This window comes from Salvia hispanica, chromosome 1 (genome assembly GCF_023119035.1).
Source record: "Salvia hispanica cultivar TCC Black 2014 chromosome 1, UniMelb_Shisp_WGS_1.0, whole genome shotgun sequence".
In the NCBI taxonomy this organism is placed as follows: domain Eukaryota; kingdom Viridiplantae; phylum Streptophyta; class Magnoliopsida; order Lamiales; family Lamiaceae; genus Salvia; species Salvia hispanica.
In genome coordinates this window covers 7,221,636-7,248,806 of record NC_062965.1, presented here as the reverse complement: position 1 = coordinate 7,248,806, position 27,171 = coordinate 7,221,636, and the positions used below count along the sequence as shown (strand labels likewise).

The following is a 27,171-nucleotide window of genomic DNA, read 5'->3' as shown; positions in this document are numbered from 1 at the left end:
CACATGCACGTGGGATTACTATTATCATAAAAGATGGAATATACTCCAACATCAAATGATGGAGTTGATCTCCGAGGTACTTGAGTTCGATGATGGATGGGTCAAGGTACCGCCGCCTGTCGCTGCTGCTGCATGGCCGCTTGTAACGCCCGATTTATCTCTCTAGACGTAGCGGCACGTAGCTCATCCCTAACGATCTGGCGCCAATCACTAGCACCGCTACCATCCGCACCACTACCACTTCCACTGCCACTTGCCATTATAATAATACATAAAGAAACGTAGAGAGAGAAACTTGTTAACACAAGTGGTGCGAATGAAATGAAGTTTAACGAGCCGTATATATAGAGTTTGAAAATATATATATATATATATATATATATATAGGGGAGCACTAGGGTGCCCCCTTATTTAGAGTCACAACGTACATCCAATCTGGTGCTGCCATGTGGCACGAAAAATGCAATATTTTAAACACAAAAATGCAATCTAGTTGTACATGCATTTTCGCAGATTGCATTTTTGTTGTATGTAAATTGCATTTTATAGTGTTGAGTTTTGCATTTTCACATAAATTGCATTTTTTATTGTTAAGTTTTGCATTTTCACATATAAAAATGCAATCCGTCTATATATAAAATGCAATTTAAACAGTCAATATCTAAAATGCAAAACTTAACAATAAAAAATGCAATCTGCATATAACAAAAATGCAATCTGCCGAAATTCATTTATAGCTTCTACAAATGCGTATTGCATTTTTCTGTATACAATATTGCATTTTTCGTGCCATGTGGCAGCACGTGGTTGGATGTACGTTGTAACTTTAAAATTAGTTGTTATACTAGTACACTCCTATATATATATAATTAAATTTTGTATCGGACGTCCGCTGCGGACGTCCGTCCGAATGCCTCACCGCGGACGTCCCATTGCCGTCTCGACGGACGTCGCGCCAGCACCGCGGAACTCCCGTGTCCGTCCCTTCCTCGCCCAATGGCGGGCGTCAACGACGGACGTCGGGCATGCCGGTCTGACGTTCGGCGGACGTCCGCCGCTGCTGATGCTCTTAACGGATAAATTCGTGATATTATAAAATGTGCTTCTTACGAGTCAGCTCATGATGAAATCGAATCATAATATAGTACTCTTTTCGTCCACAATTTATAATCCCAATTTAATTTGGCTTAAAAATTGTGAAGAAAAATAATGAAAAAAGTTAGTGGAATATAGGTCCTACTTTAATATAGTACTTCCTTCGTCTCAGCTTAAGTGATTGATTGCTTTTCGGCACGCGTTTGGGAAAAATGATACTCATAAATAGTTAAAGTGGAGTGAAAATAAAATAAGAGAGAGAATAATCTAGATGAAGTTTCTTCTACATTATTATATTTTTTACTTTACTTTCTCTCTATTTTAATTAATTATGATGGAATGAGTATTAATTTTATAAGAATTTAATAGAGGGTGAGGCCCATTATTTTAGCAAAAGGAAATGAAACTTTAAATTGTGAATATCAAGCAATATAGATAAAAGATTGAGATCCTACCTCAGATTTTTCAACCAAGTCAAGTGGTGAAAGTTTGAGTTTTTGGTTTTCGTACATTTTATTAACCAAGTAGTAGTATTTAAATCTCCCAAGTCCTAACCATTCTATTCAAATAAAATAGTAAGAATTTTCTTTTTTAGGGAAAGTAGATATGATTTTAAAATTAAGTTTGGTAGATTTTCTGCATTGTATCATCATCAATCAATTTTACCTTTGAAAAATCCTACCGAATCATAATTTAGTGTTATCCAAGTATTAACGTCACCTTTGAAGTAACATTAGTCTTTTAGTGACAATTAATTCAACTTGGAAACTACATTTGTTTAGTTACTTATTTGACGAAGTTGAGTTCAATTAATAAGACATGAGTTTGACTGTTGATTAGCCGTTCATAATTGCAACGTATGGGTTTTTTCTTCTAGATAGCTCAAAAGATTTGAATTTACTTTTTCGTTTCATAATAATTTAAATTTGTCCTAATTTCTTAAACTAAGCAATTATATTATTCAATAAGTATCGTGTTAATTCAAATAAGCTGATACATGTTGCTCCCTTCGTTCCACAATAAGAGATACTTTGTCATTTTAGTCCATCTCATAATAAGAGTTACATTTTATTTTTACCATAAATAATAAGTAAGTCCAATATCCACTAACTCACCCATTCACATTCTATTATAAAACTAAGAGTATAAAAGAATGAACCTCATATCACACTAACTTTTTCAATATACTATTTTTGTAGTACTGTATTTTTTAAATCCAAATGTGACTCCTATAATAATAATAAGACGAAAGGAGTATTTTATATACTCCATCTATTTATATAAGTCTGGCCTTTTCTAACTTTCACTCGTCTACAATAAATGTGGTGTTTTTTTGTTTGAGTATGTAATCACACTCATTTTCTTACATTTTTGAATCTTATTTATCCACACTTAATATTTGAAAAAATCAGCGGTTATTTAACCGTCGACACTACACTTTTTGATGTTTTCCATTCAAAATTGATATACCAGCAATTTATTAGTATAATATATATTTCTATATCTTCATTCCACATTTGTCTTATCATAGAAGGTGAAGCATGTAATACAAACCACATACATACCCATGTATGTATTATTGCACACATCGTGTGTGCGCACATGCAAGATGCAACTTCACATGGCCTCACATGAACGCAACATGACCCTTGAAAATTGGATATTTTATTCCAAAAAAATTGTCAACATTTTACCTAATTTACAAAAAATGCTTGTTTATTTCCTGTACAGAAGCTGCTGTATAGTTTAATAGTAATACTATTAATAATAGACACACACAACCACACTACTTACAAATAATGAATGACAATGAATCTCTCAATTTCCCCAAATATTTAATTAAACTTCACAAATTATCGACTTTGTATCAATAAAATATAGTATATCATGTGTCATTTTTTAGCTGCAAAATCTTGGCGTAACTCATTATTCTTTTAAATATAAATTATAAATAAAAATAACATTTTTTTTGTCATGTCATCTAAAATTAAATGTATATTACACAGTGACATCTGACCAGCTAAATCAAGATTTTCGTGGTCAAGAAAATGAATGCATGATATTTGTGACATAAAGTTATCGTTTGAAGTTTGATTAAATATTCTTTAAAAGCTTTTAAAATACAATTACGTGCCGACAATAATTAATTAAGAACTTAGTTTGATTAGTATAAATATAATTACGAGCTTATAAGCTATAAGATGCTTAGTATCACTTTTTTTGGGGGGTGAATGTCGTTTGAGATTTTGTTTTTCCTTTTTAATTTGCTACATTTAGTAACACTTTTGGACAATCATCAGAACATTAAAAAAAAGACAATCAGTCAGAATAAATTAATACTAGTTGGGTAATGCAATTTCATTTCAGATACCTGCCAACATTTTTTAAAAAACAGATGCATATTTCTAATATTACCATTTTCATTATCATATCAAAAGTTTTACTTATGTCGACTTGCTCAAATATTAAGTAAAAGATCTTGTAACCTACAAGGATTTTATATGTATATATTAATGAAAACAATCATTTTCGCCACTCTTACACTCCAACTTTGCGTCCACATGTTTTATGAAGAACCATATATAAAATTGGTTATTGAATTGGACAATACATGGTTTCATTTATGTGTTACTTCATGGAAAAATATTATCAAGATCTCAATGTATAAGTTATTGGACAATACTACAAAAAGCTCAAGCCAGAAAGGGAGGCGAGCCGGAAACCGAATAAAGGAAAAAAACAAACCCGAACGAACTATATGCTAGAAAGGGTAGCCACGATCTGAAGACCACTCCCTAATTCTTCCGAAACAGCCAACACGCCCTCAAAGCGTCACGGGAGTGTCGAGCTAGGGATAAAAATATATTCAATGATCTCGATGTATGAGCACAAAAGGAAATATCTCATCAATTAAGTTGCATTACATACATCAACATGTCCAATTGTGATGCGCTCTATATAAAACTAATGCAGTAACTTCATTATAGATTCCAGTCATATAGTTTAACAATTAAATCAATCTAATTCATGTAAAAGTTTGTCGTATTAGAATTTAGTGTTCCAAATCCAAAATACTCCTTCCATCCCCAAAAAGTAGTCAATTTTTATTACTAGTATTTTAGACCATTCCCTAAAATTAGATTTTTCTAATTTCAGTAAGTTTTCATTAATAAGGTAAACCTTATTTTTTATTAACAACACACCATCGTATTTTCTTTCTATATGTTTTACTTTATTAATTTCTTATAACGTTACTCTCAGTATTTTTTTAGGATAGGAGGAATATAAAACCAACTTATTTTACGTAAGATTCCGCCGTAGTAAATTTAATGCAGCATGATCTATAGAGTTATGTTTACTCTTTTATAGTCGCCTATAAAATGCACTATATTTATTGGCTAAAAATAATTGTACTATATTTTAGACTTTTAGTTAATAATCTAATCTTGATAAATATAGTAGAATTATTATACTCCATTTCTTTTTCTGAGTCGAAAAATGGGCGAATTGATCATTGCATCCAAATCAATTGCTATTATAAAAGGTAGAAATACCTCAGATTTAGATAGTGTGAGTAGGAATGTAAATGTAAGTTTTTGGCGCCAAAAAGGAAGAAGAGAGATAACTGTAAAATCAATTGCCAAAATGAGCAGCGGCGGCGGCGATCGCCCGACGGTGATGGTCACCAACGACGACGGAATAGATGCTCCAGGAATTCGAGCTCTCCTTCATGTCCTCGTCTCCTCCAATCGTTTTAACGTCTATGTTTGCGCTCCTGATTCGTATGTTTTCCACCTCACATTGGTTTCTCCGTCTGCAATTGTATGTTATCTGTGTGTGAGAGAAAGAGAGGAACTGTGCCAAACTAGGTCGAAATTATTGTAGAATTATTCTTCAGTATATGATACACTATATTTTGATTTCCTTTTCCTGTGATTTTTGTATTGTTTTAGTTAAATTTTTTGCTTCCTTTCATGGCATTGATCGTTTGAATCCCCTACTAATGGAATCATGATTTTCAATCAGGTTTTATGTAGAAAAAATAAATCTCATCTGATAATTCTTACATTGATAAATTCCCAGAGAAAATTCTGCAGTTAGTCATAGCATCACATGGCAAAAACCTCTATTTGCCAAGCCAGTCGAAATTGGCGGGACAGTTGCTTTTGCAGTTTCTGGTAGGTTGCGATGTTTTCTGAAACTATATTTGTTTCGGTTTGATACTCCCTCCGTTCCATTCCAAGGGACACAATTTTCTTTTTTGAATGTCCCACTCTAATTGACACATTTCTCAAGTGGAAACATTTTATCTCTACTTTATTGTCCTTAAATGTAATACCATATCTTGCAGGTACTCCTGCTGATTGTACATCATTAGGAATTTCCAAATCTCTATTCACATCAGTACCTGATCTGGTACTTGACTTTGTCAGCATTTGAATTACATTTCATAGTATGTTGCTTTGGTTGCACCCTGTCCTCTTATATCAAATTAGGTGACCAAGCTTATGTACCAATTGTACTTCTCACATTGTAGGGTAACATTGTGCTTTGCAACTATGTGCTCTGCATTCCATTAACTTTAACTTGAAAAATACAGGCCTAATACATGCATAATTTATTCACCTATATCACTATATGTGTATCGTTTAGTAAGAACTTTTATTTCATGGCTCAGAATTGATATGTACAAAAATAGCTTCTCTACAGTTGTTGGTGTATGCATGTGCCAGTAAGAAGTTTTGCAGATATAATTCCACATTCCAATTCTTAATCTTCTTTCCTGCAGGTTATCAGTGGGATCAATATGGGTAGCAATTGTGGTTATCACATGTCAGTAACAATTCTATATCTGACTTTTGGGTCATTTTGATAATTTGTTTTTTGGATGTACAATTGCTCCTAACTTCTTTCCATGCAGTTTTTCTCTATTGAGCTAGTAGTGTGCACCTAATAAACCATAGTACTATTTGTTTCTATATGAAATGCAGTAATATGAAATCAACTGGTACTTGAACTTGATGCTTTTATGTAAGTGATATTGTAAATGTTTCGAATAATAAGTTGCCACTCGGAAAATGTCTAAACATTCTATATAAATATAAGGAAGGAGTACCATTACAGAAATCAACTGGTACTTGAACTTGATGCTTTTATGAAATCAACGAGTACCATTACAGAAATGTCGACCCTTCTGAGTCCTATAATTCTTAAAGTTTGATGTCCTAGCAAATATTATATGTTTACCTGTAACCTTAATGCAATGACTCTTGTATCTTGCTGAATGCAGTATATATTCCGGGACTGTAGCAGGGGCTCGAGAAGCGTTTTTAAATGGAATAGCTTCGATCTCTATATCATATGATTGGTATGTATAGAATATGTTACTTCAGAACCCTGCTCTGCATAGATTTGCTACTATAGTGTTTTGTAATCTATACTGCTTCTTCATCTAAAGACAGGAGTTCAGAAATCAGAATAATAGTTACACAGTTCTAGCTTGCAGGGTTGGAGGGAAAAGTACTATAGATGATTTTAAACTTGCAGCAGAGGCGTGCTTGCCCATAATCTGTGGCCTGTTGCATGAAATCAAGAAAAAAACACACCCTCAAAACTGTTTTCTGAATGTAGATATACCAACAGATGTTGCGAATCATAAGGTCAGTGCAGGGTAGGCTTTGGCAAGTCACTTGAGCTGATATGAGGTGTTAAAGTCAATATGTTTGCGACTGTTTTAATCTATACACATATAATATTGACCAACATGGATTTGTGGGCAACTGTTACGACCACATCCCTTGAATTTTATTGTTTTCCGATGAATGGTGATCGTGCTCTTCTGCTCCCATATCTCAAATCCACTGCCTCGTTTAGTGAAGATTATAAGTATATCAATGTTTGTTTGCTGGTCCGGAACAGGGTTATCGACTTACGAATCAGGGCAAGACTATGGTAAAAATGGGGTGGAGACAAGTTACTTCTGAATCTGAAGGAGGGAAAATGTTGTCAACTATGACTATGGAGACAAGTTCATCATCGGGTTCTGAATCAACGTTTGCTAATTTAAAGCATGAACTTGCATTCAAAAGAGAAGTATGACTCATTATCTTATAGTTGCTCTATTGTATATATGAATGGCCTTTTTTCCTCGGACATCTATCTAGTCAATACAACTACCTGATAAAGATTTCAATATTTTCCGAATATGTGATTTATGATAAGTTTAGTATTAAGTCAAATGTTACTTATTAGACTTATATATTAGACCTAGGACTATTTAGTCATTTCTGAAGTTCTGCAGTTATGTGTTGATAACTACCCCTATGCTTATATGCACAAGGGAATTTGATTTCGAGCAATTTGAAGTTACCCTATAAGAAGATGCATAGAGTTATGTATCGCTGTATTTCTCAAAACATATCTATCAATTCCTTCTATTAATTGATGTGTTTACATTCCACCTGTTACTACAGAACATTGTATGAAGATTATGCTGTTGTTTTATGCTGTATCAGTAATTATCTCTGCATCCTTTTTTCAGGTGAAGGGATCACAAGTTGACAATAGTGATACAGACTACAATTGCCTTAGAGAAGGATATGTATGTCCACTTTTCCGTAAGTAGATAGTTAGAATGATACTTGTTCATGTGTAATTTGCCACTTGTTTATCGCAGATAACTGTGAGTCCTTTAGGAGCCTTGTCTCTCGCAGAGATGGAAAGCCAAGCTTATTTTAAGCAGTGGTTGGCAGGTGTTTCAGCACTGTAAAGAGGTAATTTCTTCACATCTCTAACGACCTGAAAGTCTTTGATCAGGGTGCATTTTACTTGTTTCATGTCATCGACATATCTTGAACTAATCTATTCAGTTTTCTAAAAGGTTCCTAGTCCTGTCTCGGCCTCTCTGGATCTAGGATGTATGGAAGGATCTAGATGGTTCGCTTATCATTTCTGATCACGAGATCCCTTTTAAAGGTATCATCTTCCCCTAGTACGGGATCACTTATCAGCCTCACGCATCCTTTATTCAGTACCTATAGTAGTTAATCACAATCTCATTGGTCCTGTAATTGGGACAAATCTGATTAGCCATGTATTGCAGAATATCTACGTTGGTTATGGTAAATAAAAATTTCAATAGCTCGTTTCTACCTGAGAAGTTTGTTATGCCTTAAAAAAATCAGTTTGCCGTTTCATTTTCGTGATGCATCAAAATTGTAGTGACTATGAGTGACCTAACCAATGCCTACATGTCTATAACAACAATTAATTTCAATCGGAAGTAAGGACTCTTTTTACTTGGAATATGCATAAGTGTATTTGCTCGTCAAATATATGCGAAAATTTATAGTCCATTAGTAGCTATTATCAGTTGAGCTTCTAGCTCATGAATATTTTGAAGAAATTCTGCCATTTACTGGAACTTCACATGGTAGGTAGGCAGAGGAACTTCACAAGGTAGGTAGGCAGATAGAAGCAAGATAGCAATGCCAAACTTCGTAGATTAGAAGTTCTTAAATTCAACAACTCGATAACTTGAGTAATTTGTGTTGGTGGCATGTACATATCCGGGAGAATATAGACCATGAAACCAAAATATGAAGAATGGAGATAGAAAACCGTAACGAATGTACAGTAATATATATGTGCATGTGGAATGATCTCATTTTGCTGTTGGCAATGCTGGTGCACAAGACTCCACTAATATGGACCATAGTATGTGAACATCTTCGTAGGGGCAGGATTTTACGTCCTCGTACAGGATATATATCCCACCGCCTGAAAATTCAATAGTATGCAATCATGCAGCTTGGGCCGGATGGGACAGAGTAGATGAGTTATGAAGGCCTATTAGATTCTGGCATAGATAGAATTACATAAAACACTAGAAATAATGAAACAAAAAGGAATGGAATAGATCATGGGAGGTTGATGAAGTGTGGTGAGCACATACTCTTCTTCTGAATCGAGTGGAGACGCAACAACTTTTGCAGGAAAGACAAGAGGGGCTTCAGGTGTTGGACATGGTAGGTGAGAGAGTGGGAGTGGGCAAGAGATAAGAGACAGATAGCAAGGTCATACTTATATGTTGAAATCTCCATTTTTTCAGTTGAAGAATTTGCTTTTGCACTTTTGTTCTCTTAGTTGCAGCGTTATTTAATGTCTGGAAAAGGGCTAAGTACGGGCAATTGAAATCGATTTGGGGACGATGTATGTATGTGTGGCACTCAGTGGCAGTGTGGAAAAACAACCACATTGAGATTATTCCAAACTATCTAAAAACCACACCATGCCTCCTTATGTGGCTTTCACTGGGGCCGATCGGTTCATAGGTGACTTTGCTAAGAAAGAAATCATCACTGTGCCGTGTTGTATTCGTGGGTGTGTGAGTTAGATTTTGGGAGAAATAAATTTTTTTCTATCATAATACTCAGAGATAATCTTCTAATATTGCAAGAATGTAATTGTAACTATCATAATTTTTGTGTATTAAAGATAATCAATTTGGATTTGCGTATGTTTGTGTGTGGGACAGTGGGAGGATAGTTTTTAAAATTAAAATAGCAACTGACTGTTGAAGACGTGAACTGTGGGTGCGGGTTGATGCTTAATGGTTTATGACTGCAAGATGGGGTTGCAGCACCCAATCAAGCTCAACGCACAAGTTAATTTTCTTCAATTTTTGTATAGTTTTTTGAGTAATTTTTTTTACTAATATAGGCTATAGCAAAGTAAATGCAAAGGTAAAATATAATGAAGTGGAAAAATGAGAAGTTTTTTTTAGCTCTTATGATAAATGAGGGAAGTGAAAGGTTTTATGAGAAAAACTAGATAATTTAATCTGAACTATAAATATATGGCTTTTTTGGTTGCTATAAATCCACTTACTCGGTACTTAATTTTCCAATACTCTTGTCTTAGTTATCAAAGTTTGTTGTGTTAGTGTTTTTGAAGTTGCATTTTGGAGGGAAATACAATGTGTAGTGGAAATAAGTCATTTTTTTATTTGAGTGGAAATAAATGAAGTATTATTCACGCCTATAAAAAGAGCTCCTTTGCTAATAGCATCTCTAGCTCTCTCTCTCCACATTAAAACTACACAGCATCACAGAGTGGACACTTAGTTAGTAGGTGTAGCTGGCAACACAAACATTTAAAAGAATCAAGATTTGGTAACACAAGTGTGGTCTGCTTTGTTTCATTCGTTCATTCATTCATTCATTTCAATTTTCATACACACTGCACAACCAAAGGAAATGGGATTTGAGGGAGATGAAGATAATCAAAGAGTTCAATCCGTTATTCAACTTCTCAAGAAACAATCTCCACTTTCCCTCAAACAGGTATCTCTATAATCATTTCATTCATTTCTTCTCTCACTCTCTCATTTTATATGCATATAATATAATTTTGCAGGAGAAATTCTGCAACAATGCATGCGTGGAGAGGTTTTTGAAAGCCAAAGGCCAAAGTGTGAAGAAAGCAGCTAAACATCTCAGGAATTGCCTTTCTTGGAGAGATTCATTTGGCCTTGGTAAATTTTCTCTTTTTCTTTAATTTCCACATATCTATATTAATTAACTTTCTATTTTTTCTAAAACCCACCTTTTCTTTGCCTACATCTCCTTTATTTCATCCAACTACTTGTAAGATTCTTGCCTTGTTTTTCAAACTCTTGTAATTATTTTGTAGGTAGATAAACACAAAAAAGGAAATAGTAGTACAACTTATTAATTGATGATTTTGTGTGAATTATTTGAAGATCATTTGAAGGCTGATGAATTCTCTCACGAGATTGCTCAAGGAATGGCGTACGTTGCTGGTCATGACGACGAACTAAGACCTGTCATGGTATATATTTACGTCAAATTTTGTACTAGCTACTAAAATACTTAATTCTTCATAACAAATTAATTATTGTAAAACATTACTTGCAGATTTTCCGGATCACTCAAGAATACCAGAAATTCCATTCTCAGAAACTGTAAGTCTATTTTTGTGTGTCTGATCATCATCACAAATATAAATTTATTTATATATAAATATTTTGATTTTTTTTTAGATTCAATCGGTTGCTAGTGTTTACACTGGAAGTTGCAATTCAAACCATGGCAAAAAATGTCGAACAATTTGTCCTCCTCTTTGATGCAAGTAAGTTTTTATTTGCTAAGTTTAAAGAAATACTATACTTAAAACTTTTATTACTTTTAATTAATCTAGCAAAATTACGTAAAAATGACTTTGCTTCAATTTAATCGATGTTTATTGATAAAAATTTATTTAATTTGTAGCTCACATAGATATTATTTTTAGGCAAGTACACCATCTACAAGATTAATTAATTATAGCCGTGCTAGAAATTTGACGATAATGAATAGTTGATAGTTCATCGCTAGAGCCTATATACATCTATATATTTATTTTACGAGAGTTTCACATATTTTCATCTAATTAAATTAGGCATACCTTGTAAAATGAATAAAGCTATGGAGTTGACTATCATAAAAGGGTATCTTTGTAAAGTGAATAAAGATAGTAAAACATTAATGCTTTCATTTAATTCTCACATGCTTTAAAGTAGTTGCTTATTCATACTTATTCTAGTGATGCTTATTTGACACAAATGAATCTCTTTACGTTATTATTCATTTATATTTGTTTGTATGCTAATCTGACTCAAATGAAAGGTATAATAATCAGAAGTTTTTATAATTTTTAGTAGTATTAAATATGTAACTACTAATAAATAAATTAATTTGTGTTTGAATCCAAATTAAGACAAGTGATTTTGTACTTGAATATAGAGTATAATTTTACGAGTTGGAAATCACAGTCAATTTATAGGCCTTTGCAGATCAGCAGGTGGGTTGATGAACATGTTGATTGGAAGTCTGAAAATCGTAGGTGAATATTACCCAGGAAGACTTCACAAGGCTTTTGTGATTGACCCTCCACCCCTCTTCTCTTATCTATGGAAGGTACCATCAACCCTTTTATTTCTTCTCTTTTTACTATAAATATGTTTGCATTTTACTTGCTTTTTATTTGATGTGAAAAAGTAGTTGGTTGGCATTTTGGGATGTACACGTTTTAAAGTTCCGGTTTAGATAAGTGAGTTCCACAATTCACTAAATCATTACACTCACATTCTACTAATATATAAAAATAAGACCTACATTCAACTATAAACGAGGGACAAAGGGAGTTCTTTTTGTGCTATGTGTTGTGTTTGTTCTTTTGGCAAACTCATGGCTTGCCCGTCTGGTTTGAGCATTTTTTTCTTTAAAAAATAGTAATTATTTTAAACTTGTGATTTTATAGGGAGTTAGGCCATTCGTTGAGCTTTCGCCGATCACAATCACCATATCGTCGCTCGATTTTGAAGAATCAGCCGGATTGGATGATCTAACGCGACTGCGCTTTAACTCCTCCTCGTCAAGATTCTCGGAGTCGAAATTAGGTGCGAAGATATCTCATCTGAATGTTAGGTCTCGCTCCTTAAGGGTGGTCGGAAAGGGCTTCTTGCCGGAAACGACACAGCCAAGAACTCCAAAACCCTCCTTCTTTGTACAAATCCATTCGTCATCCTTGTTTTCTCGTAGTAGAGTGGAGAGCAGCACCAAATCGTTTATGCCATATATAAAGTTATATCGACAGCCCTACGACGAGATGATTTATAGATCAAAGATGAAGCCTCCTCTTGGCGGCCTCATCTCCGTTGTGTATCCACATATCACCCGTACTCATGTCTCTCACTCACAACGTTTTTTCATCTAGGAGTATCTATTTTGAAACGCTCTTGTTTTGGTATTATCAGCCCATAAATCTCCATTGGTTACATTATCAATTTAATTTTTCTTCATCTTATATATTAGTAATTGACAATTGATCATTTAGAAAATTTGCGTGGCTCTCTACTAAGAGCATCTCCAATGGGCGGACTTCCCCGACGCCCTTTCCAAATACACCTCCTGCCACGTCATAAGGACTTCCCACTGCACAATCTGCCCTTCCCATCACTCTTCCTGCGTTTAGATAACTCATATATCTTGGAATTATATGACAAAAAATATTTAAAATATGTATTCTTATCACGTTTATTTATATTACCTAAAATAAAATATGAATAAACAAAAATATACATCAAGTATTCAAGCATGAATTTGAAAGATTGTTTTAGGAAAAAAAAAACAGTAGTATGCATTTTAGACTGCATGCCATTGATGTAGTGATATGTTGTAAACTAAATTTCGCTTATTGTGCATGTTAAAATGTTATCCGGTACATAATTGTTTATTGTTTAATAAGAGTAACTAAATTCAACAATTGTCATAAAAATATTTAACATATCAATCAAATAAATATAAATAAACTACACTCCATCACTATTCCATCATTTATAAAAATTAGGAAAGTCTCCATCACTCAACTAATCAGCATTTTCATTAATTAAATCTAAGAGGTTTTAGCAATCTGATCACGAATTTGGATGTCTAATATGGCCGTTATCATTTGATTACTTCTTGTATACTTTATAATATACTCCACATGAAAATATATAGTTTCAATATCATATGTTATACATTAAATGAAAAATAAACAATGTCTTGTTTCTCATCATTAATATAACTAGCAGTAGCGGAATCAAAGTATGTTTGCATAATTTTACTATTTTCTCTGTTTTTTAAAAATATTTTTTTAAAAAAATAGTATAATATAAAATTGGTAAAATAAGAAAAAGACAAAAAAAATATTATTAGAAAATGGATCCTTAAAAAAATGTTTTCTATTATAAAAAAAATATTTCTAGGAAATGGACCAAAATTGATAGAGTTTTTATTTTTAGAAAATGGATGAAGTACTATTTTATAAAATTGTTAGGAGGGGCGCTATTAGGGGCGCTATTAGACCATCTCCAACCATTTACACTAAACTCAAATCCATTTTTGAGTATACGTCACTCCAAAATGTAGTTTTACTCCAACCATTTACACCAAATTCAAAATTTACACCATTTTTGAGTTTTTATCTCATAAAATTTTTGCAGTAACACCAAATTTAGTGTTGTTTCACAAAAAACACCAAAAATGAGTTTGAGATTATTGTATAGTTAGACCATCTCCAAGGGTATTCTAAAACCTAAAATGGGATAGGTATTTAGCTCCAATAGTACTAAAAAACCAATCCCATTTTTTGTTTTTGAGAAAAAAATACCTATTTTTAGGTTTACACTAAACCAAAACCTAAAACTTTTTCAAATTTTGTGAGTAAAAAAGGCATAATTTAGAGAATATTCTTTTAAGTTTGAGTTTAGGGTAAATGGTTGGAGTAAAATTAATATTTAGTGTGACATTTACACTAAAACGGGTTTAAGTTTAGTGGAATGATTGGAGATGCTCTTAGAGAAGATTTCTACACCAAAACTCGTTTATGGAGTATGATTGGAGATGGTATTAGAATAGAACTTCTATCAAACATGTCAAACTCGAAGGAATTTGTGTAATCACGACAGATAGAAATATGCGTTCAATCTTATTCAGGTAAAATACAAAATATTTATAATTATACAAAATCGTATTTGTGCTTCTTTTTAATGTATTCTGCTAATTATATTTAGAAAACGCAACTTTTTGCCCTAATGATATAGTAGTACAAAATATTTCATTATTATATCATGATAATACACAATATTTTATTGTTATTAGTTCATGTTGTTACCAAATATTTATTGTTTCATAACGCAGATCAAAACTTAACAATATTTACATGTAGATGACGCAATAAATAAAATATTTATGTAAACTTCTTTATGTAAACTTTAAACTCTTTATACCATATATATATATGAATGGTGTAATTTATTGTAGAAAAAACTATTTGTAAGATATTCTAAAAATTAACCGAGGAAAAAATTAATTGTATATATTCATGTTTTATTCAAACAAAATTCAAAGAGAAAGGAGCGAGCGTATATCGGTCCTAATCCAGACAAACACTTTGTCCTTTCCTTGAAAAAGATGATTCCTTGTACCTCAAAGAACAATTCCCTTTCCGCATTCAACTCCAAATTCTTCTTGCATCACTACCCCAATTTGTTGAAGTAGTTCCATTTTGCTTGAATTCAAATCCCTCACACAATTCTTGACTCTATCTACCTTGAAAAGATTCAATTATATTGGTATGTTTACCTGCCCTTTTCAATCTCTCTAGCTTTTTTTCCTGCTCTTCAAAATGGGGCGTAAAGATTAGATTTTTATTAAGGTATAAACAAAATTCTTCTGAGTTTGTGTACAATTTTGTGGGAAAAATGAGGGATTTTCCTTCTTGTTTTGGAGAGAGTGGGGTTCAAGTTGCTGATGCTTCGTGTTCAAGTGCAATTGTGAGTAAAGCCTCTCAGAATTCTGTGACTTGCATGTATAGGTGTATGCTGTTTGATAAATCTTGCTTGATTAGCATTGTTTGGAGCAAGAATTTGATGGGGCAATGCCTCAGTGTTGAGATAGATGCTGCATCTCATCAATTTGTATATAAAATGGATGTTAAGCCCTCCTTGTTCTCAAAGAGGAAAGGCTCCAAGTGTATAGAGCTGAATTCTTGCAAAATTGAAGTGTTTTGGGATCTTTCTGTGGCGAAATTTGGATCAGGGCCGGAGCCGTTGGGGTCTTATTATGTAGGTGTTGTGTGTAGAGAAGTGATGGTTTTGGTCATTGGGGATCTGGCAGAAGTGGCATTCAAGAAAGCTGGAGCAGCTGCTGCAGTTTCTAAAACAATGCTTGTTGCCAAGAGGGAACATGTTGTTGGGAAGAGGGTTTTTGGTACCAAGGCGCGATTCTGTGAAATGGGCCCGATCCATGACCTTAAGATCGAATGTGACACAAGGGGTGGTGATGATCCGTTTCTTGTGGTTTGTGTTGATGCAAAAACAGTGATGAAAGTGCAGCATTTGCATTGGAAGTTCCGCGGGAATAGTACAATCTTGGTTGATGACAGGCCGGTTGAGGTGTTTTGGGATGTCCATAGCTGGTTGTTTGGTTCGAGCGTGGGGAGTGGGGTTTTCATGTTTCAGACTAGTTTGTCAGCGGAGAAACTGTGGAGCAGCCCTTCTTCGCTCTCTGATCCATCTGGCTGCTCGTTGAGCTGCTCCGAGAGTTTCAAGGAGTCCAAATCGAGAAGTCTTGGATTTTCGCTAGTTTTATATGCTTGGAAGAGTGAATAGGTATATATTGATTCTTCCTTGGTTGCTAACTTTTGATATTCTTTGATCGGTTTATCTTTGATGGCGAATTTGGTTGCTTTAGAATTGTCATTTTGTCACCATAGAATGTTAGCAAAAATGCATTATGATGCTTCAATTCGAGTCTTTGTGATTGTGAGTCATTTCATTGAGAATTTCATCTTGATCCTTGGTCTTTTTGGCTGAATGACTTTGTAAATTATCTTGTTTTGACAAGAGCCATTATAAAATATAATCTCTGTTCCATACATCAAATAATACATTATTTGATGATAGATTCAATCAGAGCTTCACATTTTCTAGTTGAACAAACAATTTTCTTGTTGGTTCTACTTAGTTGGAGATTAGGTTGCTGAATACTACTAGCATTTTTGTGGTAAAATTTGTTACTAGAGATTGAGTTATCTGTGATATAACTATTGTTGAAGATATTCATGCTAGCTTCTTACTTCTAAGCAATCTAATATACATATTATTGTTACTCTAAACCAGCATTTTAGACTGTGTTTCCTTTCTATTATGATGCCATCATATATACATGAAAAAATGTATATATGATACAAGAATGAAGAGAAGAAAACTGGCTTAGAACAGAGAATGAGGGTATTGTTTTTCTGTATTTCTGCTTAGTTTTAGCTACTAAATTGCAAAATTTTCCATGGTTAGTTAAAAGAAGAAATTGGTTGATGTTTTGACTATATTAGGTGACAGCTATTATGAATTTGTAATGAGTTGTCTGGTTCTCAATCATGTCCTAATTTGGTGTAAAATATGTTAGTTGAGCAACATGTTATTGTCAGTATAAGATTTTAAATTTGTTTCTATTATTTATATAATGATAAATGTGTGATCGTGTGATTTTTTTATTTTGATGTATGAACCCAGGCAGATGAATAAAAACTATGACACCTTTACCCTTCATAAAAGAAATCAAAATACATTATTTTTATGGACTCCCATTTCAAAATAGGTAAACCAACATGCTTGATTAAAATACTCGAATATAAAACTTTAAATTTCATGGTGAAGAAAAAAATGAAAAGGGAGAAATGTGAGCTGTAATCCTTCCTATCTCAATATATGAATATACAAAGGCCTAAACTCAGAACTACGTACAATATCCTCCAGATTACAAAGTGATACAGTTTGCATCTTTCCAAATCAAGAATCACATACCACAGCTTGTATCGCATTACTCCTCGCCGCCTTATGCCATCATCGTCCCTTACTATTTTACGACACTTTCGTCTTATTCTATGTATTGGGAACACAAGAAACACACTACATACCTATAATGAATCTCGAGATACTAGGAATGAACCTCTTGTTTAAAGAATGGAGGAGGCTGAAAAAGCCTGGTCTTGGAACAACATATGTAAACGAACTGCCATGAACGGCCTTGTTGTAACTTAGACGATAAGACCATCAAGTAAAGGTTGCTCAGCATCTTTCCTCCTCGACGCTCTTTTGTCATTTTGATGATCCCTGCCGAACCATAAGAAGAATTTATGCATATACATACTGTCAACTACAATTAGAAATAAACGACAAACAAAATAGGTCTAACCGAAGAGAAGATATTTGCCTGAATTGATGACATTCCAAATTGTACACATGCTAGCTACGAGGGATAATGGTGATGTGTCCTAATGTATCTATCTTATAAAGTTTCAAAAGCAGCATATCAATGAATCCGATTATATGATGCAGCGGAGTCAGAGCAATACAGTTAAGAGCAGATTTGAGACCTTACACTAGTGGATTGAAGCTCTATGGTCGTTGTATCTTCATGGTCCTGCGCAGTAGGAGGAAAATATTTCTGATTACAACAAAGTGCAATCACATTCAACTGGGTAAGAGAATATCTGTACTAAAATACCTCTATCAACAAATCCTTCCTCGTAATCATTCCGATAACACGAGAAGCACGTGGAACGACGAGTACATGCCTTAAACCTAATTGCCGGAATAAAGTATATACCTGAATCACCACCACCACCATCATGATCAACATGGTGACAATTTCAACCTCACTTCTTTAAATGAAGTAATACAGTGACGACCACAAGAGTAAGATAACATGCGATTTTCACCTTAGTTAATGACATATCTTCTGGAACAACATAAGGTGACGGGTTCAAAAATGGAACAAGGTCAATGTACATTTCCAGATCATCAGGGGTTAGGTGGATGTCATCAATAGAAATCCCCTTACTGGAAACAGGCTTGACGAATTCTGTTAGATTGTGCCTGCTATGTGGACGACCAACCAGAAAAAATTAGCATATTCTTCATGTTACTAAATGAGTGAGTGGAATGCAACTTATTTCCACCACCTGATTGGTACAGGCCCATCTCTCGAATTAAAGGGTAAAGGACTGTGTTGAAAGTCGACCTTTGATTGTAAAAGCACTAGCAGGTGACTGCAAGTACGAAAAGGATTTGATGTTGAAAATCAAGTTATTTTGAATGCTCATAAGCAAAATAGTTAGGAAATTATGAAGTTGAAAACCAATTGTAAAGCCCACCTTCTCAATATGAGGCCGATGACAAGCGTCTCTCCGCTTCTTGTGTGATCAATGACCTGGAAGGCACATAAGAAAATGCATCAATCATCAAATACAGCTCCTACAGACTAAGAACTGAAAATAATACACCAACTTACAGGAAACCCATTGTGATTGTTGCTCCTTAAAATAGAAAGTACATCCACAACCTTCACAACACGAGGGAAATAGACAACCTACAAAAAAATATATATGAAACGAACACATTCGAGGCAATGAAATGGGATAGACCCATATAGTAAGTGGTACTAATAAACAGTAGCTGGGGATGATACCACCAACCTGTTGATTTCCAGAAGCCTCCTTCGCTGTCATATTTCGCATTTGGTATTTTGGTCTTGATTCCAATAAAGGAATACCCCTTAGTCGAGCCTGCTCTTCATACAGGCCTTCATTGAAAGCGTCACCAACAGCCTGCAGACAGCTCTGTCAAATCTAAAGAATGGAAAAGAAATAAAACAACTAGAGACTGTCTTTGATACAGCATTTGGCTTTGCTTAAAATCTCTTGAAACCATGTGAGTACGAGTAAGGTTCTAGAAGATTCTAGGATTTCATTATCGATACATATATACACAATGGTGTGGGTGACTTGAGAATGATATTAACAAAATGTAAAAAGAAAGAAGCAAAAAAACATATTTGTTCAAAACAGCGGATAGTTCTTAGCTATATAGGTTTCAGGAAGACCATACCTTGGATATGAGGAGAACCAACATGATGAGAGGTAGAAACTTCAAGTTATTTGAAATCTCGACCATGATTACACAAAGGGATACAGTTATTCTCATTGAGCCTCCAAGAAAAGATGCAGCCCCTAAAAGAGCATACCTAATTCCAGAGATGAAAAATCTTAAGACCATTGCCGAGACTATGTGAAAAAGCATTATCAAAATTGCAAAGGCGTATGATGTATCCCTGTGTTGACCGCCTCAAACTTTATAGCTACCATTGCCATTTCATGTATAACAATGTCATGGTACACTCTTCAACTAAAAATCTAAAAAGTAAATGCACTGCAGAGCATATATCAAAATTTTAAAAACCAGAAAATAATGCCAACACATTTTGTGTTCAACTTAACATCTCAAGCATTTCTAGTATTTCAGTATCAATGGGTAAAAGTTTATGGCCCATACTCCAATCACTAAAGCTGCAATTACTTCAATTTTGGGTCCAGTAGTTTCTACTCTATTGATAGTTTGATACTTGTTATCATAAATTTTGAACTTAAAGATGGCTCCAATACATTCAGTTTTGGCTGTTGGTAGCGAGGGTCAATAATTGGTCAACTAGCAGAGAGTGGGATTGGGCACTTACGTTCCTTCTTCAATATTCAGCTTCTGGTAAAAGTTTACAACAAACATGCCAACAAGCCGGCCATAAGTAGAGCCAATCATTATGCCAGGAACAAATTGACCAGCTGGAACAGCAGTGCCAAAAGTAACTACCGCTAAAGAGTAAAACATGACCTGCACAAGAACACAAAATTCCGTTCATCGAGCGGTCAGAAGAGCAGAGTTATTAGCATTTATAGTACAGAGAGATGCTATATTTTTCTCATAATAGATCACCATTTAGAAAAGTAGTGCAATACCAAAAACGTAAGGAGACTCTGTGCGCTAAATTCATGAATTGTTTTAGCACTGAACAAATTTCTGATTGCATCATCCTGCAAGCATCAGCATCACTGGTCATTAGCAAGGATCATATCATAACTATCATAAAGATAGAACTGCAGTGGAATTGTAATTGACCTGAGTGTTGAAGAATATAGTTGCGAGGTCATTGTATTCCTTGTCACCGCAATAAAACTGTACCATAGAAGATCCAATATCAATTCATTGTTCATACTTTATACAAAACCACAAAAGAGCAGTATGTCGTGTTTATCTAGTGGAGAGTTTCCACATGGGCACATAGAATTTACACATAGTTATGCCTAAACCAAACCAACCCTCCTGCAGAAGAATGAGCAAGAAGCTGAAGAAATCTTACATTGACATAATTCCCATACATCCCTGGGCGACGTGGACACTCGATGCCAGAATTAGCATCTGCTTCAGGGCAGGGTGTGCATTTTCTAAAGAGTGGCAATCCAAACGAAATAAGAGACGTTATCAAAGAGACAATGCACGCTTCAATAACCTACAATACGAGGTGGGAAAAGTCAATTTAGAGTTCACCAAGATAGTGCCAACTGCCAAAGCATAGTAATCTTATTTCAGGAACTTACCTTCACACGGTTCCCTCTCTTATGCAAATAATTTCGGCGCCAGTATGCTATATGAAAAGTAAGTTGATTGAACAGTGCTCCTGCAAAGGCAGCAGTGAGGCAAGACTACATCAGCAAAGACCATCACTCTAGTGTTGTCAAAATTTTCTTACTTATTTGCACATACCAAGAAGACCCCCAATAACACCTATAACTGCCATTGGCAACAGCTCCTGAAATGAGTAATCTTCTTGACCACTAAAAAGAACCTTTGTCAGAATGGATGTCAACACAGATGGATCAGAAATAAACTAGACATAATCAAGTAAAGCATTCAGATCGTCACCCTGAGATATCCCAAATAATAAAGCCTCCAGAACCAAAATGTCCACATTTTCCACTCTTACACCACGCCATCGCTGTCCGTACAACCACACCCACAATGGCAGATGTGAAAAAGACACGCCACATGAGCTGACTCCTCCACCTTGAATAAGAAAGACATAACTGGGTTCAGGAAACAATCATACTCAACCAATCCAAGCAACTTAGGGAATTCAAGTAGACTGTTGAAACAAATTAGCCATAGTAATTAATGCCCACTAGCATAGGAAGACTTGGCAGATCAAACCAAAAATGATTTGCTGACATGAAGAGAGCATATTACCATGATGTTACTTCTTCTAGTGCAAACAATACACCACCAACTGGAGCTCTAAATGCAGCAGCCACTCCGGCTGCACATCCACAGGTGACCTTGTTCAAAAAATTAAAACAGTACAAATGAGCAAACCAGAGAGGCCTTGTCGCCTCTTCAATCACAACAACAATGTACCCTTTTAAAAAAACCACATTCAATTGGCCACATAGGTTACAGAAAAGGTTTGGATCAATTTAATATTCACAAGGGGAAAAGGAACTTAGAACTAAAAATACAAGTTCCCCATTAAATCCATCTCGGGATATCTAACATGTTAAGATCATACTCACAAGATCACGCCGATCTCGTTCACTGGTAAAGATCTGTAGCCATCTAGTGCGCAGATGATACTTTGTGGATCCACCCTGTAGCAATAAACAAGAGGGAAGTTAAGAAAGCAGCTTGGTCCAGCAGCAGCACATTAGAAATAGAAAAGAATTCTTATGTGGTCACTGTAATTAATCTTCCCTTGGGAGTTGCCTAGCGATAAATAAAAAAGCATTTAAACATGTGATCATTTATTTGACAGGTCTACGCATAGAAGTTGAATGAAATTTGAAGGCCTCAATTTACCATTGAAACAAATCCCTCAAGAAATTCACACAAACATTTAAACACTTGCATGCTCAAGCGTGGAAGCAATACAAGTGCCTATATGCACAAGTGAACCTTCTTTACCAATAAATAAAAAAGCATTTGAACAAGTGATCATTTATTTGACTAGTCTATGCATAGAATTTGAATGAAATTTGAAGGCCTCAATATACCATGGAAACAAGGTCCTCAAGAAATTCACACAAACATTTATCACTTGCCTGTCCAAGCATGGAAGCAATACAAGCGCCAATATGCACAAGTGGACCTTCTTTACCAAGTGCTAAACCACCTCCCACGGATCCTATGCTTCCAAAAATCTATAGATGGGGTAAATTAATGTAAGCATTCACACAGCAATCATTTAGTATCAATTAACATGCAGAGAACAGACACCCTACCTTGCCTACTAAAGTCCTGAACAATAGTATACCATGTGTGTCAATTCCTGCACATGTGGAGGATTGCCATGAGATTCAACAAGAAAGTAACCACCAAGAGATTTGTCTCATTTAAACTTACCGTTTAAATAACCCTTTATTTCAGGGATTCCCGATCCTGCTGCTTCAGGTGAAAATTGTGTAACAATATACACTGAGGATAACACTAGAGCCAAGTTGATCAGTGTATAGACCAAAAATCCAGCAAAGTATGACTTCTGAATCAGATTGAATGTCCAGGAATATTTCCATCCGGCAAAGTTCTCAACAGAAAGATTGATAAACACGGCAGCTAGTGCAGTACCTGATGGTAAATATCAAGAAATCAATGAAAGAAGTTACTTTCTGGGCCCTCTGTTGGCTCTGGAGATTTAGTCCGAGAAAATGAATATCTAATCAATCAGTTGATCAGACGAAGATAGAGGTAGCAAACTTACCGATCCCAATAAGTAATGCCATAAGCCATTTTACCACCACACTATATGCCATATAAACCTTCCCCCTTTTTGCCTGTAATTCAACAATACAGACTGAACCATTACGATAATAAGAAAAAGAATGTGTAAGTCATATTCATGGATATATGACCCAGTCCTGAATTATTTTTTCACTAAAACTGACTTGTACTCCATAATTTCTTGACTAGCATCGATTTTGGTCTCTCTGCATTTGCCTAAATTATTCTTTTAACAAAAAAGGATCCTATTGATAAAATGGAATGCAAGATACCTTCAAAGAAGATATAAAATTGAATGCAATAGTAGCATAAAAAGGCCAATTGAGTTAGCAACATGGAGGTACGACAAGCTTTTCTCCACATTAATGCTAATAATCCAAACATAATTCTCCTTTTGAAAAAACAAATCAAACTAGTAAATTCAGCTCAACAAAGTAAAAATCAGTCACAAATACCATCTAAATCCATGATCCAGTTTGTTCTTAACAAATCTACAATCAAGCTACATGATTCAACCCATAAATCTGATAAAGATCAAAACTTCACGCATAAACGCAAGTGTTATGATGATGCACCTGTTCCTGTCTGTAAGCGTAATTTTCAATTACTTCATAGTCAAGGCTTTCAACAGTGCCGCCATCGTCCTTGTTAATCCGGCTGAAATCTCCGGCAGCAATCCCATCTGCTTCCACCTCCGAGTTAGGCACCCTTGACCAGATCAACTTCGCCGTCTCCATCCCATTCTGCAAATGATTCGACAGCATCCTCTCTCTCTCTCTCTCTCTCTCTCTCTCTCTCTCTCTGTGTCACTCAATATACGAGCATGAAGCGAAATTCGTACGTAAAAGCAAGCCACAATCTGATCAAATCCAAACACTTAAATCTCGGGGGAATTCTTCAATTAGAAGAAGAAATACTGGATTCCAAATCAAAATGCTTCGTGACTAGGCGGAATCAAGTTCCTTCCCGGATCAAATCAAAACCCTAACTGAATAAGACTGTTTCCGGAGTGAAATCTTTAGGGGTTTCCAGAGAATCACACGATTCAGAAAAAAGGAACAACCAAATTACAGAGATTTAGCGATGCTGCAGCTCCCACGAATTGAGAGGAAAGAGTTATTGTGGAATTGAATTGAGTGCCAATTTTTCTTAAAAAAAAAAACAAAATTAAAATAGTTATCTCGGCGGTCAAGAGAAATCGAGAGTGACAACTGCACCGAATGAGTATGAAAGACGGTTAATTTTACTTTTAAGTTATTTAATTTCGAAGTAAATCTATTTTGAATATATAATCGAAATATAATATACCTCAGTTCTACAGTAGGCGTTACACTTTCCTTTTTAGTTTGTCTCAAAAAATGTCACATTTTCTTTTCTTAAAAAAAGTTATCTTTCATATCAGTTATACAATTATATTTTTTCTCACCACTTAACATATAAAATAACATCTCCTAAAATTACATATCATCTCCCAAATGTGATATCTAATATAGGACGAAGGAGTAATTGAACATACATGAAGCCAAACATACAATGACATAAAGGGTATATATGAAATTGCATTTAATTGAGATCGTCACATCTATCACTTAAACTATCTTCCTCTTTTGAAATAGAATATTTATTTAACGTTTAAATTGCAATGTCATACTATTAAATTCTAAATTTGGACGGGTATTGTCATTATCTTGTAGACCTAAATACATGAATCATGAAAGGTGTATTGTCTACTCTAATTGGATCCTCTTAAAAATTCCAAGAAATGTCGACCACTATTAGTGAGTGGGGCATTCGTAGATCTACACTATGTCTAAAGTCTAAGCCATCAAATTATAAAATTATGACACAACATTATATGCATTACCCATCAAAGACCAAATCCACTTAATTCCTAATATGCATTCAGAAGTTTATTCCTTACCAATCAGGGGACTGGTATTGAACGATAACCAACAATCGGAATTTAGTCATTTAACAAATTTGGAAAAAATAAATAAATTTGAAGCTCAACCTTACAAAGAAATTCAAAGAGCTTGCATACTCTTGTTTGTTTAGTCATAAATAAATAAGGATCTCAATGCTAAATTTAGTAAGTTGGAATAAATCCGATAACATTTCAACTCACTTTTCTCACAGTATGAGTAGGACTAACAAGCCTAACTTAATAGATTGCTCATACAAGCCTAACTTTGTAGATTGCTCATACATGCAATCACTCCCTCCGTCTCATAAAAATATGTACACTTTCTACTTTCATTCGTCATACATAAAAATGTGCATTCCATTTTTGGAAAATTATCCCAATTTATTACTCCTATACAACAACTTATTTACAACTTAGGGCATCCACAATGGGACGCCCTAAGCGGCGCCCTATGCACCGCCACGTCAGCATTTTATCCTCCTCCTATTCCACCTGCAGTGGGGCGGACTATAGCCCGCCCTAAGCGACGCCCTAAGCATTTTACTATTTTGTATTTATATTTTTATGTTTGCAAATGTAAATAAAAACAACACAATTAAAGGGAGATTCTAAATTTACTAATTAAAAAAAAGTTACAAAATAAAAAGAAATAAAAAAAGCACTAAATACAAAAAAAGGAGGCTAGTCTAGAGAAGTCCCAACTTGCGGCTGAGGCCATCGATCATCCGCTGGATGCCCTCGATTTGAGCCGGGTTGGTCGCTTGCATGAGGGCGGTGTGCGCGTCCAACAACGTCCGGTAGTCGGAGGAGGCCGCCAAATCCGCGTACGCATGGGCCGCAGTCGAAGTCGCGGATGGCGTCGAACTCGGGGTCGGCGACGGGGCCTGGTCAGGCGGCGGCGCGGCGGAGGAGGATGTGGCCTTGCCCTTGCCCTTGGCAGCCTTGACGCCAGGGGGACGCCGGGAGGACATCGGTGTGCCGGAACTCTCATCCTCGAACACCGGACTGTTGAGGTCCATCGGAAACGCGCTGCTATCACTACTTGTATAATCAGTGAAGGTGCGCTTCGACGCCCTCCTCCTCGCCGCCGTCGATTGGGGAATCACACCACCAACGAACTTCTGTTTGTCCCTCAAGAGCGCCCAGGACTGGTAGTGCTTGAAATCGCCGTACAATGAAATGTACGACTGCATCGCTTTGTCCCGCACATTCGCGAGACTCTCGCCACTAGCCTGCTCCCTCTCGCACTTCTCGTACTCCCCCATGAACAAATTTACCTGCTTCTTTATTTGATCTCGCGTGCTTGCGGAGCTGCTCCCCGTGGCGCTTGTACGCGTTCGCCGGCTTGGCCGCGTTGTATTTCTCGGCGATGCGCTCCCAATACGCAGTCACCCTCTGGTTGTTGGCGTACACCGGATCCTTCGAAACACCAATCCAACCTCTCGTCAAGATGATGGATTCGGGGTCATAGTAGTTCGTCCTTCCCGGGGCGAACTCTTCACACACCTCCGTTGTAGGCAACTTCTGGGCTCGTGCCTTAGTCCGCTTCTTCTTGGTGGCGGACCCAGAAGCGGCGGCGGCGGCGGCGGTGATACGCTCGGATTTTGCACGGTTTTAAGGCCATTATTTGGCCCATTTTTAAGGTCAAAGTTGTATTACATGTCCATTATTTGCATATTTTATCTATTTTGGTATTTTGACATGTTTTGTGAGAAATGTGCATATTTGAGCCTAAAAAGGGAGTAAAAACGCGAAGTAGAAATCTGGAGCTTCTTCGGCGACCGCCGCAACACTTCCAGCGACTGCCGGCGCTTAGCGGAGACAAAGACATGCCCGGCGACATCCGGGAAGTGCGTGGCGACCGTCACAAGGAGTCAGAAGCTACTGGACTGCGCGCGGCGACCGCCGGCCAAGGTGCGGCGGCCCGCCACAAAAATGCGGCGCA

General features: G+C 35.7%; 3 protein-coding genes across 8 annotated transcripts; 2 read left to right on the top strand and 1 right to left on the bottom strand.

The window, feature by feature from the left end:
- Window positions 1-4,572: 4,572 nt before the first annotated feature.
- Window positions 4,573-12,956, top strand: LOC125195660 (5'-nucleotidase SurE-like). 5 transcript variants are annotated; one of them, XR_007171788.1, is made up of 11 exons: window positions 4,573-4,877; window positions 5,179-5,273; window positions 5,447-5,511; window positions 5,885-5,928; window positions 6,386-6,463; window positions 6,602-6,755; window positions 7,015-7,188; window positions 7,637-7,696; window positions 7,772-7,868; window positions 7,976-8,070; window positions 8,678-8,751. XR_007171788.1 is itself a non-coding variant. In XM_048094000.1 (10 exons), exons 1-9 carry the CDS (start codon window positions 4,594-4,596, stop codon window positions 7,862-7,864), a joined length of 1,047 nt encoding a protein of 348 aa, XP_047949957.1. In that variant the 5' UTR covers window positions 4,573-4,593; the 3' UTR covers window positions 7,865-7,868; window positions 7,976-8,662. The 5 variants fall into 5 exon arrangements, 4 of the variants coding, with proteins under 4 accessions (XP_047949957.1, XP_047950072.1, XP_047949797.1 ...); XM_048094000.1 differs by lacking the exon at window positions 8,678-8,751 and having other exon boundaries at window positions 7,976-8,662; XM_048094115.1 differs by lacking the exon at window positions 8,678-8,751 and having other exon boundaries at window positions 7,965-8,662.
- A 2,109-nt stretch (window positions 12,957-15,065) lies between these two features.
- On the top strand, window positions 15,066-17,053 carry LOC125195906. Its single transcript, XM_048094223.1, has 2 exons — window positions 15,066-15,274; window positions 15,517-17,053. Exon 2 carries the CDS (start codon window positions 15,521-15,523, stop codon window positions 16,310-16,312), a length of 792 nt encoding a protein of 263 aa, XP_047950180.1. The 5' UTR covers window positions 15,066-15,274; window positions 15,517-15,520; the 3' UTR covers window positions 16,313-17,053.
- Window positions 17,054-17,366: 313 nt separating this feature from the next.
- Window positions 17,367-24,492, bottom strand: LOC125195511 (chloride channel protein CLC-d-like). Of its 2 annotated transcripts, none has more exons than XM_048093683.1 (23): window positions 23,878-24,492; window positions 23,283-23,355; window positions 22,928-23,149; window positions 22,807-22,853; window positions 22,627-22,725; window positions 22,102-22,176; window positions 21,779-21,867; window positions 21,458-21,598; window positions 21,299-21,369; window positions 21,133-21,212; window positions 20,895-21,044; window positions 20,654-20,710; window positions 20,494-20,568; window positions 20,217-20,368; window positions 19,592-19,727; window positions 19,180-19,311; window positions 18,996-19,073; window positions 18,859-18,914; window positions 18,667-18,753; window positions 18,424-18,583; window positions 18,210-18,311; window positions 18,079-18,125; window positions 17,367-17,815 (listed from the first exon to the last, which is right to left on the bottom strand). In XM_048093683.1, the coding sequence occupies exons 1-23, from the start codon at window positions 24,064-24,066 to the stop codon at window positions 17,740-17,742; spliced, it is 2,394 nt and encodes a 797-aa protein (XP_047949640.1). In that variant the 5' UTR covers window positions 24,067-24,492; the 3' UTR covers window positions 17,367-17,739. The 2 variants fall into 2 exon arrangements, with proteins under 2 accessions (XP_047949640.1, XP_047949693.1); XM_048093736.1 differs by having other exon boundaries at window positions 18,424-18,580; window positions 23,878-24,491.
- Between the last annotated feature and the right edge of the window lie 2,679 nt (window positions 24,493-27,171).

Excerpts from the sequence above, each read along its gene's own strand:
- LOC125195660 (XM_048093840.1), top strand. The coding sequence starts at position 8,029 with ATGGTTCGCTTATCATTTCTGATCACGAGATCCCTTTTAAAG. Across the intron at positions 8,071-10,349 it reads TCACGAGATCCCTTTTAAAG|GAAATGGGATTTGAGGGAGA; the intron begins GTATCATCTTCC and ends GCACAACCAAAG. Across the intron at positions 11,248-11,940 it reads TGTCCTCCTCTTTGATGCAA|GCCTTTGCAGATCAGCAGGT; the intron begins GTAAGTTTTTAT and ends GTCAATTTATAG.
- LOC125195906 (XM_048094223.1), top strand. The coding sequence starts at position 15,521 with ATGCTGTTTGATAAATCTTGCTTGATTAGCATTGTTTGGAGCAAGAAT.
- LOC125195511 (XM_048093683.1), bottom strand. The coding sequence starts at position 24,066 with ATGCTGTCGAATCATTTGCAGAATGGGATGGAGACGGCGAAGTTGATC. Across the intron at positions 23,356-23,877 it reads ACGCTTACAGACAGGAACAG|GCAAAAAGGGGGAAGGTTTA; the intron begins GTGCATCATCAT and ends GTTGAATTACAG. Across the intron at positions 21,868-22,101 it reads AACGAGATCGGCGTGATCTT|GTCACCTGTGGATGTGCAGC; the intron begins GTGAGTATGATC and ends TTTTTGAACAAG.